General features: G+C 41.9%; 1 protein-coding gene and 1 pseudogene across 1 annotated transcript; both read left to right on the top strand.

The window, feature by feature from the left end:
* The first annotated feature begins 8,444 nt into the window (after positions 1–8,444).
* On the top strand, positions 8,445–9,351 carry LOC102876013 (annotated as a pseudogene).
* Positions 9,352–9,823: 472 nt separating this feature from the next.
* Positions 9,824–9,958, top strand: LOC102849026 (thymosin beta-4-like). The gene has a single exon (XM_006883741.1). It carries the CDS (start codon positions 9,824–9,826, stop codon positions 9,956–9,958), a length of 135 nt encoding a protein of 44 aa, XP_006883803.1.
* The last annotated feature ends 7,560 nt before the right edge of the window (positions 9,959–17,518 follow it).

Below are 17,518 nucleotides of genomic sequence, written 5' to 3'. Positions count from 1 at the left end.
GATTACTCAGATGTTTGGGACTTACTGGATCAACTCAGCTATTACAGGGAAGAGTAAAATAATACTAGGTTCTCATAGCAGGTTCTCTTTGAAGATTTCTGGGGGGGGGGAAATCCATTCAACAAATTGTGTTTAATGTGTACACTAAACAAAGGAGAAACAATAGCATCATCTTGATGACTCTCCACTGACGGGTAAGAGAAAAGTCCAAGAAACAATAAATCTTAACCATTTCATGAGAAGTGTTGGGGGTAGAGGGGAATACACCAAGAATAGAAACACTCTGTGCCTTCAGAATGGATTCAGGAACCACCATTATACCCGTATTGTAAGCAAAAACCATCCAGTATGAAGATTGGCTAATAAAAATGTCAAGGTACGATTATAATTAGATAGCTATCAACCAAACCCATTACTCAAGGCTCATAAAGCTTTCCAAAAAGTCAGCACTGAAACAATGTTTTTAGATTGGCCACGTTTCTCTGTTGATAAGAAAATGTAAAAGAAAACCATACAGAGATGAAGGAAGATTTATTATTATTATTATTAGGTGCAGTCAAGAACAATTCACAGTGACCCCCTAAACAATAGATCTGAACCCTGTCCTATCTTGAGCCAACTTCACAATCTCTGACACACTCAAGACCACTGCTACACTCCAGTCACTGTGTCAGTCCACCTGGTTGAGGGTCTTCCTCTCTTCTATCCCTCCACCTTTCCAAGCATGATGTCCTTCCTCAAAAAGCAGTCTCTCCTAGCAACATTCCCAAAGTATGCAAGACAAAGCTTTACCATCCTTACTTCCAAGGAGCAGTTTGGCTTCCTTCTCTCCAAAACATAACTGTTCTGTTCTTTTGATAATCCATGAGATATTCAGTACTCTCCTCCAATACCACAACTCAAAAGTATCAATTTTTCTTCTGTCATCTTTATTCATTGTCCAGCTCTCAGATGCATAGCAAATGATTAAAAAGTCCATGACTCTGAATCAGGCACACCTTAGTCTTCATACTAAAATCATTGCTCCTCAGTAACCAGAAGTCCCTGACTGCAGACTTTCCCATCTCCAGATAATCCTGATTATGACGCTGAGTGTACTGATTGTAAATCCATGTCAAATGAAGTTGTTGACAGTTTGAATCTTATCTCCATCTATCATGATGTTGCCTATTGGTCCAGTGGTGAGAAATGTGTATTTCTTGATGCTGAGATGCAATCCATATTGAAGGCTGCAGTGTTAGATCTTCCGCAGCAAGTGTTTCAAGTCCTCATCACTTTAAGAAAGCAAGGTTGTAAAAAAAAAAGAAAAAGAAAAAGAAAAAAAAAGCAAGGTTGTGTCATCTACACACCGAAGGTTATTGATGAGTCTTCCTCCAATCCAGACACCACATTCTTTTTCATAGTGTCCAGCTTCTCAAATCATTTGCTCAGCATACAGATGGAATAGATATGTGGGAAGGATACACACCTGGTATACACCTTTCCCATGGTGTGAAAGATAAGATGGAAGTTACGATTCCTGAATTCCAATCTTAACTGTCATGGTGTCTAAGTCTACGAAATATGCTCAATTGAGGTACATTCCCAACACCTTAGTATTTACAGGTGAAACTGTTTGTGTTTTATTTTCCCATGGAATGCCTGGATGACAAAAACAGTTAATATACTCAGCTGCTGTGGTGTCAGAACCCTTTAAAATAGCCTTTTCTATACCCATTGTGTTAGCCTCCTTTGGGAGGCATGGTATTCAGCTACCTTAACTGCAGATATATGGTCTTGCAAGTCATTAACATCTCTGGGACCAACATAAGAGAGTGCTTTTCACACTGTGGGGAAAATGTGAAGACACTGTGAGAGACAGTGGTGGAAAGAGGGTGAAGAGAATGTTGCACTGCTCTGAATTAACTGTGGTAAGGTTTAACAAGAGAAACCTTGGAGATGGAGCCACAGTTGAAGGTTTTGCTTGCTGTATGACTGAATGAAAAGCTGACTTGTAACTGCTCAGAGATAAAGTTTAGTGGATGACTAAAGAAACCAGAGGTTTATTTGTGCTGCTGAACTGAACCTAGACTTTCACTTGTTGGCTGAGAAGCAGTCTGAACTAACTGGGGAATTGTGCCTTGTTAATCTGACTTGGGACTCCTAGACTAAAACTGGATTTACATGATATGATATTCATGAAGCTCTTTGGTAGCCTAATAGCAAGAAGCTGCACTGCAGTCCCAAAGGCATGTGGTTTGAGGCCACTAGCAGTTCTGTGGAAGGATGGGCAATCTCCTCTTGTGTGATTAACTGCCTCTAAATCCCCTGTAGGGTCAGTTACGGGGTTGGTTCCTACTCTGTGGTACACAACAACAACAACAACGTACAGAGAGCTTTGGTGGCTAGTGAAAAGAAGCTGTACTGCAATCCCAAAAGCACGTGGTTCAAATCCACCAGCTGCTCAGTGGGAGAAAGATGGGCAACCTCCTCCTGTACAATTAACTGCCTCTGAAAACCCACCAGAGGGTCTGCTATGGGTATGTTCTGACTTGATGGTAACACAACAACATGGATATTATTGATGAGGAAAGTTCCACTTGATGAAACAGGCAGAAGTCAAACTCAGCCTTCCTCTGGCTACCACTGCTTCTTATGCAGCTGTTAATGGAAAAGTTGGCTTCTTTAATCTACCTAGAGGAACCTGGGAAGAAAATCTAGTGATCTACTGCCCAAACATCAGCCACTGAAAATCCTACAGAGGGCACTTCTACTCAGACCCACCTGGGCCACCACGAGTTAGCGTTGATTCAATGCCAACTTGTTTTGTTTGGGGGATTGAGGTTTGTTTTTGGTTGTTGGTTTGTTGTGGTTTTGGCTTGTTTTGAGTTTTTGGTTTTGGTGGTGGTTTGGGTTTTTTTTCCCCTTCAATTTTCCTATAATTCCAAACAGCTGCTTTCCTCATACCTAAGAAGTTATTGCTACTTTTGGAGAAAAAAAAAAAAACCAAAACAAATTCTCCACACAATTTCTCCAATCACCGTGTGCAAACTCACACAATCTCCAGCACATTATCTTGAACCTACATGCACCAGAGGCTTAAAAGCCACCTAAATGTTCCAGGAAGTGAGGGACTTGCCTCCCACCTTCTCCAGTAAATCTTTCTCCAGTACCCACCTGAGGAGCCAGCTTCCCCTATTAATTCAGTATCTCCAAAAGAATGAATGGATGATTCCACAAACCTCTCAGCATAGTCTGAATGTGATCATCAGGCTATGTCCGCTTCTTTGGTCAACAAATATTTATTCTGAAAGCTTCTAGAAACTTCCTCTCACACACTTAGGGCATATTATCAAAATCCACTGGTCCTTTAGAAAAAAGACATCATTTTTGAACAAGTAGAATGCCAGCAAAAGAGTAGACGACCCTCCACGAGATGGACTGACAAACAGTGCCTGCAACAATGGGCCTGAGGGTGGCAGAACTAGTGAGGATGGTACAGGAGACGGCATCGTTTCAATCTGATATTCAGAGGGTCTCTGTTATTTATCAACACCTAACAACAACAACAACATTCAGGATGCTAGGATATACCAGTAAACAAAACAGTCCCTGCCCAAATATTCTGTTCAGAGAGATGGACTAATAAACAAATAACACATAGTAAAGACAATGTAAGGTGCTACAGTGAAAACCAGATCTAGATGAGTGGAATGGGAAGCTCCCAAACAGGATGGTTAGAGAAGGAAATCTTTAGCACGCAGAAACCCGAGAACGTGAGAAAGGCAAGCGTGAGATCAAATGTTTTTATGTGCTGTCACAAAACTTTCTTTAGCCAACGAATATTTACTTAAACTTTTATTCTGTAAACTTCCTCTCATACACTTTGGGCATGTCAGGATGCACATGTTCTTAAGAAAAAAGACATTATGCTTGAAAAAGTAGAATGTCAACCAAAGACTATGACTTTTGTAGTCACTATGAGACTATGACTCATAGCAACCCTATGAACAATGGCTCTGAACCTTGCCCTATCTTAAACCAACCTTACCATCTCTAATATACCTGAGCCCACTGCCACAGTCACTGTGTCAATCCAGCTCATCCTGGGTCGTCTTCTTCTGTGCGGAATCTCTACCCTTCTAAGCACGGTGTCTTTCTCCAAGGACTGTTTTCTCCTGACAACATGCCCAAACTACATGAGATGAAACTTCAAAATCCTTGCCTCTAAATTACAACCTAATTTTGCCCTCTCCAGGAAAGATATGTTCATTCTCTTGGTAATCCATGATATGTTCAATACTCTTCTCTGGCACCACCATTCAAAAGCACTGATTCTTCTCCTGTCATCCTTATTCATTGTCCAGCTCTCAGATGCAAAGCAACCAATTGAGAAGATCATGGTATGGATCAGATGCACCTGAGTCTCTAGACTGAATAATTGCCCTTTGTCACTATAGAAAGTTCCCTGACAGTAGCTTTTCCCAATGCAAAGTCTTCTGATTTCCTGACCTTGGCTAGTGCCAAGGGTGTTTACTGTGGGTCTGAGCAAAACAAAATTATTAACAATCTCAACCTTTTCTCATCTATAATGATGCTACTACCTACTGAGCATCAAGATAGATGCTCATGATAGATTTTTTTTTTTAGTTAAAATATGGATAAGCCTCTCAGATAACAGGAACAGCAAGTTCAAAGACACAAAACTCAAAGATACAAAGCCAGCAGATGAGATAAAGGGCATGACTAGAGATGGGAAGTTAGATGATGTTGGACAATATCTCCCAGCTAATGGATCACAGCCCAGTAGGGAGTGATAATATCACAGCAAGCCCTTTTTAAAATGAAAGTGTTACTAGTTGCCATAAAGTAAACTCTGACAAAATTAAAAGTTGCCCAGTCTTCATGTCTGCTGCTATGTTTTAGTTCACTGTTACCATATTACATGAATGGATAATCATTTTCACTGTCTACACATTTTACCAAAAACGATGTCCTTTTCGACTTGAATGTTCTTGCTGGAGAGCATAACCAAAGCAAGTAAAACAAAGACCAATGTCCATGCTTCAAAGGAGCATCCCAGGGGAGCTCTGGTGGCCTAGTGGCAAGAAGCTGCAACTACAACTCCAGAGGTGCACGGTTCGAATCCACCAGATGCTCTGCCGGGGAAGGAGGGGCAATCTCCTCCTGTACCAGTCAGATCTGATTTGACGGTACATGCACACAAAAATAATAAAATAAAATAAAAAAAGGAGCATCCCAGCGGTATTCCTTCTAAGAGTTATTTGTTCTTCTGGCAGTTCATGCTTTATCACATATGTTGTTGTTGTATATCATAGAGTCAGGAATGACTCATAGCTGACCCTCCAGAGGGCTTTCAGAGGCACTTAATCGTGTGGGAGGAGACTGTCCATCCTTCTCATGCAGAGGAGCTGGTGGCCTTGAACCGAGTGCCTTCGGGATTGCAGCACAGCTTCTTGCCACTGGGCCACCAAGTCTGAGTCATCAATTCAACATCTTTTTTTTTCTCCACTACTATTTGGGGAAGCTTTGGTAAGGTGCAAGAAGGCAGAGCTCATGTGAATGTCATGTATTGTGCTGCAGTGCAACACAAAATGCATTTCTCAAAGTGAATCACGGTTTTTAAGGTTTTAAAAATTACAGTACTTTATAGATCAGAAGGAAACTCTGATGACATAATTCATAAGTTAGTTACACTGACCCAAAATGGCGCTTGGAATCTGTGGTTCCTTTAATGTTACCTGAGATAATTACAAATTTTTCCATGATGTTCAAATGGATGAGTTTTCTGAATAGATGGCGTTAACCTTATATTTTCTCATAATCCAGCTGGTGTCCAGCTGGAGATAAAAACCAAAATACACAAGAAACAATCACACCTCTTAATTCTTAGTCATGTCTTAATCTACCTCCACATCTTTCTCCACAAAGTAACTATTAATAAATAGCCCATTCAACATTTATTTTTAATTATAAAGACTTGTTAGGGGGGAAACGCTAAAATGCACAGACTCCCAAAGAAGAGCACTTCAGGAACAAGTCAGCTGGCCAATTAAGGAACCAAAGAGACATTAGCTCAAGAAAAGATTTGGGGGGAGAGAGAGAGTTGACACACTAAATATTAATGACCAGAGACAAAAAAAGTTGTGGAATGATATCACACATGCAGAAGGCAGGTCATTAGAAAACAAGAAAGGGGGGGGAATAAAAATGGATGTCAGAAGAGGCTATAAAACTTGGTCCTGAACATACAGAAGCTGAAGTGAATGGAAAAAAGTGATGATATTAGAGAGAAGATTTTGAAATTACAAGAATACAAAGTACAGTGTTATAAGGAAACCTACAAAGACCTGTTGATAGAAAACTAAAAGGGAAGAATATGTTCTGAGTTTCTCAAACTGAAAGAAGTGAAGAAAAACCAAGCCTTCAGTGGTAGCAGCCAAGCAGACCACAGGCAAAATGTTGAGTGATGCAGGAAGTGCAGCCAGAGGCTCCTTAGAAGCAAAGAGCTTCACCTCATGCAGTTTGGACATGTTATCAGGAAGGACCATCACTGGAGAAGGACATTGGGCTTGGTGAGTTGAGGACCCAAGAAAAAGTAAACTCTCATCAAGATGAACTGACTTGGTGGCTGCCAAATGGGCTCAAATGAAGCAAACATGTAAAAAGAGTGCAGGACCAAGCAGTATTCCATTCTCTTGCACTTAGGGTCACTGTAAGGCAGAGCCAACTGGAATGCACCTAACAACTCAGGACAGGTTTTCAATCTCAGGCCTGAGCATAGTGCTGCATTTATTTCATAGACTAAGGGAATCAGCACTACTTACTAGTGCCTCAATTCTAGCTTTCTCCAATGGCAACAGATGTAAAGAAAAACCTAGGCGTATGAGGACGCCATCTCTCTGCTTTGACTTGTGGGACTGCTCAGGAAGGCAAACTGTGGGTTCCAGCACAAGCAGTGTGTGACAAGAAGAGAGCCCTGGGATTTGGATTTTCCACTGGGAACTTCTAACAGATGCTGTTCCCTCTAAGTCAGAACCAGAAGAAGCAATGCTTGTTTTCACATCTTTCATTGCAATGGGATCTTGGACCCTTTTAGCTGCAGATCTAAACAACACATTTGTCCTCTGGCCAGATTGTAGGCAAGAAGAGAAGGATCACCAGTGAGTATGTTACTCAAGGATAACACAGGCAGACATTCTGAAGCTAAATTCAGGAAAGGCAGTCTGAAACCTAAGACTGCCAACGGGATGCAATATATGAAACAGACAATCCATGAATATCCATGGTGTACACAATTCATTTAATCCAGCTGGCCACAGTGCAACCAGTTATCTATTACCTGACACTTGATAAATATTTTTAAAGAATCTGAAATAATTATTGTAGTGTCAAGGGTTTACTATTCAAAATGGCTTTCCTAGCCATTGACTTTGACTTTACCATATGGATGGATAGAGACGTGAGAATGGGGTACATTAGTCTATTCACAAGAGGGTTAGCTAGTCTTGCCATTAAACTGAGGAACAGATTCAGCTGCAAATTTGGGAAATCTTACTATCAGCAAAGAAACAGAGACTACAGAGTGCATATCCTTCGAGATCAAAGATTCCTGCACCGCTCACACAGGGGCCAACAGAAGCAGGAGTTGCCACCACAGAAGCAATGAAACTGACATGAGACAGAACTGACACTGGCACTGCTACACCATAGAATCAGAGCTATAAGCCTTTGCCCAAGTTTGCTGGAGGACTCGGGAGGAGAGCCATAAGTGGCAGGGCTAAGAGCATTGTAACACTGAGCCACAACGCTAAAGGCTGAAGTGCCTGCAAACTCATTTCGGAAGGTGTCCTGAGTGAGTGATAATATCCTGCTATGAAGCTGAATTGTAGCGCTTTGAGTTTCCTAATAAATTCCATAAGTGTGAGTATGGTTCTTTGTGCTCTGTAAGTCTTCTCTGGATCCCACAGAGCAGTAAAATTGGTGCTGGAATTAGTAAAAGAGGTGCAGGAGTGTGGGGGACATGTCTGACATCATGGGAATTGGTTTTGTGCTGTGGATGATATTTATAGGGGCAGTTCCCCCATATGAAATTAGTAGGGATCAGATATGGTTATCTCCACACATCCCTCACTCTTTTTACAATAGGCCTCTAACCTAACAGGTCTACACCTCACTGTTCTTTCCAGATTAAAGGAGGATGCAAAAAAAATGTGGATCTTCTTTGCCTAATATTCCACCAATCTTATCAAAAATACACAGATGAAAGAAATTATAAAGAGAAAGATTCATTGACGTGGACATATTAAAATGTCAAACATCAGAAAATATCATAAAAATTAAAAGGGAAATGAAAAACTGGGGGGAAAGCGTGCAACATAACTGTAAAAACTTATTATTAGGCTGTAGCAGGTTGTTGTGGCTACTCAGAGTCCCAGCTTGCGATGGGTTGTGGTGGAGGAACTATTCCCAAGAGGCACGAACTGGTGAAGGGTCCCAAGAAGGTTGAGAAGGTTGACAAAGATGCACAGTTAGAGTGGCCCAGTGGAACTACTGTACTCTAAGTCAGGAAATACTGAGGTGGCAGATAGTTGCCTATGAGCTTGGCAGGCTCTGTAACAAAGATGCCATCATTGAGTTTCTGCTGGACAAGTCTTCCAACAAGACCCTTGTGAAGGCAGCGTCTCGCATTAAAAGCATCAAGAATGTGACAGAACTAAAGCTTTCTCATAATCCCGCCTGGAAAGGGGACAAAGTAAACACCAAAGGTGAGAAACATGATGACCTCCAGCGGGCACGCCTCAACTGCCCGGTAGTGGGCCTGGAGATGACCAGGCAGCACAGATTTTGCTTCCTGCGGGGCTGTAGCTGTGTTTTCTCTGGGCCCTGAAGGAGATAAAAGCAGAAGTCGGCCATACGTGTGGGGCTGCCTTCCAGGAAGATGATGTCATCGTGCTCAATGGCACCAAGGAGGTGAACTGCTGAAGACGCGGATGGAGGAGAGAAGACAGAAAGCCAAGGTGAGCAAGAAAACAAAGAAACCCAAGCGGCAGAAACAGCCTCAAAGTCAGATGTTCCTGAAGAACCCGCGGGGCCGTCTGACGTTAAGACAAGAAAGCCCGGGGAGCTCGGCCTTGACTCTCGAGAGAAGAGAGGCAGCCTGACACCCAAGAGCACATTCCCGGGAAATCCACAAAGAGATCCATCACCAACAGCAAGGAGTCCAAGGCCTACAAGTCGCTCTTAACCACCCACAGCTCCGCCAAGCCCTCCAAGGAGGAGTCGGCCCACTGGGTCCCCCCCAAGGAGCCCCTCGGTCCCTGGGTCACCCACACCTCCTACTGCTTCTGAGTCCCCTCCCCAAGGTGCCCCTTGGTCCCTGGGTCACCCACACCTCCTACTGCTTCTGACACCCCCCCTCAAGGTGCCCTTTGGTCCCCTTGGGGCAGGTTACTCAGTCTCTGTGGACCTGTGTCAACTGGTGTTCCACTGAAGATTATCCTCAAACCTCACAACCACCATGGTCCCTTCTGCTACCCAGGCAGGTGGTGGCATTGGGGGTGCACGTCCTGTCTCCCCACTTCCAACTGAAGGTGCACTGGGCTCGAGGGGGAGGCTATGTTTCTCTGCTTGAAATCATTAAAGCCCCACATCGCTCACAAAAAAACCCTTAATATTATGACTCTACAAAGAGATCTTAAGACCAATAAAAAAGATAAATTCCATATTAGTATAAAAATAGGCAAAGGGACTTGGCGGTCCCAGCGCAGCGCGGACGAACCTCATCCTTCTCTCACGCCTCTCCTCGCTTCAATCCGCAACCATGTCTGACAAACCCGATATGGCTGAGATTGAGAAATTCGATAAGTCGAAACTGAAGAAGACAGAGACGCAAGAGAAAAACCCACTGCCTTCAAAAGAAACGATCGAACAAGAGAAGCAAGCGGGCGAATCGTAATGAGGCTGCGCCCCCAATCTGCACTGTACATTCCACAAGCATTGCCTTCTTATTTTCCTTCTTTTAGCTGTTTAACTTTGTAAGATGCAAAGAGGCTGGATCAAGTTTAAATGACTGTGCTGCCCCCTTTCACATCCAAGAATCTAGAACTACTGACAACTGAAGGCGGCCCCTGCCGCTCCCATCAGCCTGCATGGCTGGCAGGGAAGGAAAAGACCTCGTATGTTGGTGAAAGAAGGAGCTGGGTGGGACGACAGTGAATAAAATGTAGGGTTAAAAGCAAAGGTTGTCCAAGGTGTCTTGCGGCATAAAATGCAGTTTAATCGGAGTGCCATTTTTTTTTGTTCAAATGATTTTAATTATTGGAATGCACAATTTTTTAAATATGCAAATAAAGTTTTAAAACCTGAAAAAAATAGGCAAAGGATGTGAATAGGTGCCTCGTAAACCCATGTACAAGTGTTCACAAACACACACAAATAGTTAATAAGTAAACGGGACGCGGGGGTGAGAAGTTCACCTCCCCACTGGTAATGGGGATGAATAAAACAATATAATGCCATTTTCAACTATCAAATTGGTGAAGGTCTTTGTTGTTTTGGTCTTTAATGACAACAGCCAACATTAGCATGAGTGGAGAAATGGCTTTCCCTTTTACACGGCTCATACACTTACAGAAAACAATTTGATAATGTGTGCCAAAAGCCTTAAAATTGTGCACCCTCTTTGATCCAATAAATCTATTCCAGGAATTTGTTCTAAGGACATAATCAGAGATGTAACCTATGATTTGCGGGAAGGGCATTCATCACCTGTTTACAGAAGGGAGAAACAGAAAGTACCTATAAATCTATAACAAGCAGGTGGTGAAGTAAACTACACTACAGCCCTATGACAGGAACTATGTATCGTTTTTTTAAGTCTTTTTAGAAAATTATCTAACCATCCACAGATCATCCATTTTACTAACTACAGTGCTATGGAATATACACCATGTAACACCCATAAGGTTCACAGCTTACCTACTATGCTTCTGAAGGTACTTAAAGGTGGTGCAGAACTCATTTATGATGTTGATCTTCATACTACCAATCATCTTTTTAACAGACTTTTAGGCACATGCACTAAATGAAAGTGGCAGATCATAAAAATACTAGATGGTAGATTAACAAAATCAAGAAATTAAAATGGCACAAATGTGCCAATTGTCATCACAGGGTTTTCTAGGGCATTTTCCAGAAATTTCATGTATTCTTTCTTTTTTGTGAACATCCATGTCCTAGAGATTCTAATTATTATGTGTCTTCACAAATTCTTTGTCAGATCCCTACTCCAATTTTGAGTTTGTGATCACACCAATTAGAGACACTAAATATATTTCACTAATCTCATCTTTAGCCAGGATTGGAGGAAGATTCATCAACAACCTGTGTTATGCAGATGACACAACCCTGCTTGCTGAAACTGAGGAGAACCTGGAGTGCTTACTGCACAAGGTCAAGAACTGCAGCCTTCAATACGGATTGAAGCTCAACATCAATTAAACAAAGATGCTCAACACTGGGCCGATTGGTAGCATCATGATAGATGGTGAAGAGATTGAAGTTGCTAATAACTTTAGTTTGCTTGGATCTACAATCAACACTTTTGGTACCAGCAGCCAGGAAATTAAAAGATGAATTGTATTGGGAAAGTCTGCTGTCAAAGACCTCTCCAATGTAGAGAAGAGCAATGATGTCAGTCTGGAGACTGAGGTGCACCTGATCCAGAACACGGTCTTTGCAATTACTTGCTATGAATCAGAGAGCTGGACAATGACTAGGGATGATAGAAAAAGAATCGATGCCTTTGAGCTGTGGTGCTGGAGACGAGTATACCATGGTCTGCTAAGAGAATGAACAGGTTCATCCTAGAGAATGAAACCAGGCTGTTCCTCCAAGGGGAGGTAAGGATTCTGAAGCTTCATCTGACATACTTTGGACATGTTGCAAGGAGAGACCAGTCCTTGGAGAGGGATGTCATGTTTGGGAGGGTGTTGGAACTGCGCAAGACAGGAAGACCCTCAATGAGATGGACTGACTCAGTGACTGGGGTAATGGTTTAAGTGTCAGAAACAGTAAGATTGGCACAGGGTAGTAGAGTAGGGTTTAAGGCTGCTGTACATAGGGTTGCTATGAGTCACAGGCGACTTGATGGCATATAACTTCAGTCACAAAACAGGATGCATTACTCTTGTCACTTTCTTTGTGTATCTCTGGAACCAGAACCAGGGGCAGACCCACCGTAGATAGTCAATAAACAAGAAGAGATATTTCGTTCATTCATTATATGAACTGTACGATGGTTGCTTTAGCTGCCACTGATTTGACTCCAATTCATGATGACCTTATGTACAACAGACCAAAGCCTCACACAGTCCTGCACCAGCCTCATGATCACCAGCATGTTCAAGTTCATTACTGCAGCTATGGTGTCAATCCAACTCACTAAGAATCTCCCCCTCACCTCCACTTCACAGAGCATGATGTCTTCCGCTAGCAACTGATCCCTCCTGAAGACAAAGCATGCGGACTGGGCAATGTACTGCTCCAACTCCCAAGGTCTGCAAAGACCAATTTTCAGAAGTAGATAAGCAGGCCTTATTCCTCGTCTCTTTAGACTACAAGGTCCACTGAAACCTGCCCACCGTGGGTAACTACAACAAACTCAACAAAAGGCAGCAGATTCCATACTATGACTAAAAGTTTTAAAACTCAAAATCATGAGCTTTACATGGTTACTTATACGGCTAAGGCATGTGTGCTGCTGTTGTTGTTGTTGTGTATAGTCAAGTCGGAACCAACTTATAACTGACCCTATTACAGGTTTTCAGAGGCAGTAAATAGCACAGCAAGAGACTGTCCATCTTTTTTCCTGCCAAGGAGTAGTTATTGGATTTGAACTGCCTGCCTTTGGCTTGGCAACACAACTCCTTACCATTAAACCATCAGAGCTCCCTGGTATATATAAGCATGTATAATAATCTTAATTTAGGAACACATCTTCTAGAATTAATTATTCTAAATCTATATTTACCAAAAATCATTCTATTCCACAGGATACTCATTCTACAGAATATTAACAGTCTTACTTCACAAATTCCTTAACCACTTAGCCACCAGAACTCCCCATGGACTAACTATGGACTAAGGCTCAATGTCAAGAAGACAAAGATTCTCGCCACCGGACCAATTAGCAGCGTCAGGATGGATGACGAAGAGATTGAGAGTGTTCACAGCTTCCGTTTGCTCGGCTCCACAGTCAACACTCTTGGCACCAGTAGTCAGGAAATCAAAAAGCGTATCACGATGGGAAAGTCTGCTGTTAGGGACCTCTCTAAGGTACTCAGGAGCAACAGTGTCTCTCTGGAGACTAAGGTGCGCCTGTTACAGGCCATGGTATTTGCAATCGCTTGTTATGCATCAGAGAGTTGGACAATGACTAGGGAGGACAGAAGGAGAGTGGATGCTTTTGAGCTGTGGTGCTGGAGAAGGGTACTGAATGTACCATGGACTGCCAGGAAAACAAACAGATTCATCTTGGAGAGGATTAAACCAAGCTACTCCTTGGAGGCAAGGATTCTGGGGCTTCGTCTGACATACTTTGGACATGTTGCCAGGAGGGATGGGTCCTTGGAGAGGGACATCATGCTTGGGAGGGTTGAGGGACAGCGCAGGAGGGGAAGACCCTCTATGAGATGGATTGATTCGGTGACTGGGGTAATCGGGATGGGTGTGTCAGAGGCGGTGCGGTTGGCGCAGGATAGAGCAGGGTTTAGGGCTGTTGTGCACAGGGTCGCTATGAGTCGGAAACGACTCGACGGCACATAACAACAACAACAACAACTTCATAAATGACTATAATGGTCAAATAACTTTTTCAAAATCCAATGTAAAGAAAGTAAATTCATTTATTTGCTTAGAAATTTTTCAAGCTTTAGAAAGTGAGGGTGAATTCTTTCTCTTCAGCAAGAGGGTTTCTCAAGCAGTATTTAAATCACCTGAAGATGAAGCACTTTCAAAACGGAGACCTGCTGGAATCATTCATTTTTCAGAAAACATTTTTCCTAAATCAGCTTTGGAAAATCATATTCAAGGCTTGGAAAAAAAAAGTCTTCAAATAACCAGAGATTATGCACTTATCTTGGCAGTGTAAGCATATTGGTTAAGATCATAGCTGGAGCAGGATTACATGGGTTCGATCCCTGTCATTGCCAGTTACAAGTGAGCTTGAACAAGTTATTTAGCCTCTCTTTGCCTTGAATTCCTCACTGATAAAAAAAGACAAATACTACTTAGCCTCTGAAAACCCACTATGAGACAGTTCTGACTCGGCACAGAACAATAAAAACTCTATAGTGGATTACTTTTTGTAAATGCTTATACCAATATTGAACAATATGGTAAGTTAATTAATAGTATTTCAGTAAATGAAGAAATTGCAGTACAATTCAAACATCCCTCAGAAGACATGGGAACAAATAAAACTGATGCTGACCGGATTGAAGAAGCTACCGATTTTCTAACCACAGTCAGTGTGCCATGGCTGCTGACTCTGTCAGAATGTCTCACAGAATGAATGACCCACGGTGGTTAATCAAGCCACCTGGCTACACATGCTTGTACCACTGTCACTGTAGCATTATTCACAACAGCCAAAAGATGGAAACAAACCAAGTGCCCATAAAGAGAGAAAAAGATAAACACAATGTGGGAGGTGGAGAGATAGAGAGAGAGAGAGAGAGAGAGAGAGAGATACAGTGAAATGTTATTCTTCCATGAAAGAATGTAATCCTAATATATGCTACAACTTGCACAGGTCTTGAGAACATAATAAGCAATTTGTTGTTGTGGTGGTGTGTACTCTGACCCATAGCTGACCCTTCTGGCGGGTTTCCAGAGGCAGTTTATTGCATGGAGGGAGATTGCCCATCCTTCTCCCTCAGAGCAGCTGGTGGGTTCAAACCACATGCCTTTGGGATTGCAGCGCTGCTTTTTGCCACTAGCCACCTGAGCTCCCTATATTAAGTGTTATAGCCAGACACAAAATAACAAATATTGTATGATCTCATTTACATAAACTATCTGGAAGAGTCAAAAGCTCATTAGCAATTACTAGATGCTACAGGTGATAAAAAACTTAGGGAAACAGTGATGATGACTGCATAGTCTGTCATAGTTTTACACATACCACATTCACATAAAGAATGTGCATTAGCGTATATAAAGCATGCAGGAAATAAATGCAGGGGAGGGAGTTTCTACAGTCTGCAAAAATAGTATAAATGGGCTATTTGTGTAAAAATATAGTGATTATCGCTTCTCAGCCTTTTGGCCAATATATGTAGTAAAAATATAGTAGTCAATGTAACTGGATTATACTCCCCAAAAAAATATGTGTGTGTGTGTGTGTGTGTGTGTGTGTGTGTGTGTGTGTGTGTGAAGTTGTTAGGCAACCCAAAGGTCAGTGGCTAGCTATTCCTCAGTAGAATGATGGGCAACCTCTTCCCACGTTATTTAGTCTCTGAAAACCCACTCGGGGGAAGGTCAGCTATGAGTAGGTTCCAACTGGAAGGCAATGAATTTTGAGTAGATAGATAGATAGATAGATAGATAGATAGATAGATATATGCATATGCATATGTATATGTATATGTATATGTATATGTATATGTCATTGATTGCCGTTGAGTCAAGCATGACTCATAGTGACTCTATGAAAAAAGACCTGAAGCCCTTCTATAACTATCGTCATTTATCAAAGTTCATAGAGTTTTCAGAGGCATATTGTTTAGGAAGTGGATACCACTCCTGCTTCCAAATTACATATATAAAATAAATCACAATTTATAATAAATCACAAATATATAAAATCTCACAATTTTTAAAAATTATTTCCTACCACTATGTCAGGGAGCTTTGGTGGCCTAGTGGCAAGAAGCTGCACTGAAATGTCTAAGGCACAGAGTTTGAATCCGTCTGCTGCTCTGTGGGAGAAAGATGGACTATCTCCTTCCCATGCAATTAAAACTGCCTCTGAAAACCTGGTGGAGCGTCAACTCTGGGTGAGTTCTGGCCCGATGGTAAACAACCACCACCATGTCGGTACTAGTACGAGCTCAAGGCAATCCTCACAAACGTCATGTCCTGCCTCATGACAGAAGCTAGCCCCGTCCCCAGCACAGTACAGCCCACACAGTCGTATTTATAGCCATTCTGTAAGGGGGTTAGCAATTCAGGGAATGCTCATGTTAGCGAGATTTAACCAGTTTACTTAGTCTGCAAAACAACTCCCAAGAACAATACATGTCATTCTTTTGATAATTTGGGTAGATCTAGCAGGTATTATTCACAGACTAACTTAAGACAAATTTCCAGTATGCACTAGACATAATGTTGGACAAACATATGGATTTTTCTTCCTTGGGTAATTCCTATAAGACAGGCATGTGAAGAGGAGCACTTTAGTTGATTCTTAAACATCACCATTTTATTGGCTCCACTAGGAACCTTTAGCTTTAATGGAAATGAAATGCTTTGCATTTAAGATCTTTCCTACTCTGACCTTTAAACATTAAAATAACTAGAAGCACAAAAAAGCCAAGAGGAGATGGTTTCACTCATTCAGTGCTACATCTCAGACTTGAAATTATAATTAAAACGATGCTTCACTTTCTAAGGTCAAAAGTATAAGACATTCTGTGAGCAGCTAGAAAGCACAACTGAACTGTAAGAATAACCCTCTTCCTGGCAAAGGAGGTGAGAAGGACTCAGCTAGAGAATCTTCAGTGCTGGACACCCATCACCCTGAGTCTCCCGCTCAGTTTCTTAAGCGTCTTCAGTCACAAGCATTTGGTGCTTGAGAACTCACTCACTCACTCACTGCCTTAGAGTTGGAAATGACTCATAGCTGACACTCCAGGGGGTTTTCAAAGACCATAAATTGCACAGAAGAGCACTGTCCATCATTTTTCCCTCAGAGCAGCTAGTGGATTTAAACTGCCTGCTTTTAGGTTGGCAGCACAACTCCTTATCCACTACGTCACCAGGACTTGAGAACAGAGATGAGCCCTACTTCCTACTAAAGCAATGAGAATACCTGAATGCTGGTTAGAAAGCATTAGGGAAGCCGACCCATTAAAAGAAGACACAGCAAACTCTCCTAACTCTCATCAATCAGTAAAACAACAACGAAATAGAAATTAAAAACAAACTCATGAAGTTAGGCCATGAACTAAGTTACCAACTTTTAATTTTGCCAATCAAGTCTTTTTAAAAATCATTTTCAGCAAGCAAGCAAAATATCCCTACAGTCCACTAGGAGAAGGTTCGCAATCCTGGCTGCCATACTGTAAAGGCCCTGAGGAATTTTTAACTTGGATTTGGCAGAAGAACAAACAAATCTTGGAAAAGTGCAGTGAGAACGTTTCTTACAAACAAGGAGGGTTGAGACTTAGTCTCATCATATACATTGGGTAGGTGTTCAGAAGGAATCAGTCCTTGGAAAAAGGCATCATGTTTG

Source organism: Elephantulus edwardii, unplaced genomic scaffold (genome assembly GCF_000299155.1).
Source record: "Elephantulus edwardii isolate Elephantulus edwardi_28Jun2011 unplaced genomic scaffold, EleEdw1.0 scaffold00029, whole genome shotgun sequence".
NCBI lineage: Eukaryota > Metazoa > Chordata > Mammalia > Macroscelidea > Macroscelididae > Elephantulus > Elephantulus edwardii.
Note: the sequence above shows the minus strand (reverse complement) of the source record. Positions and strands in the feature narration are given on the sequence as shown.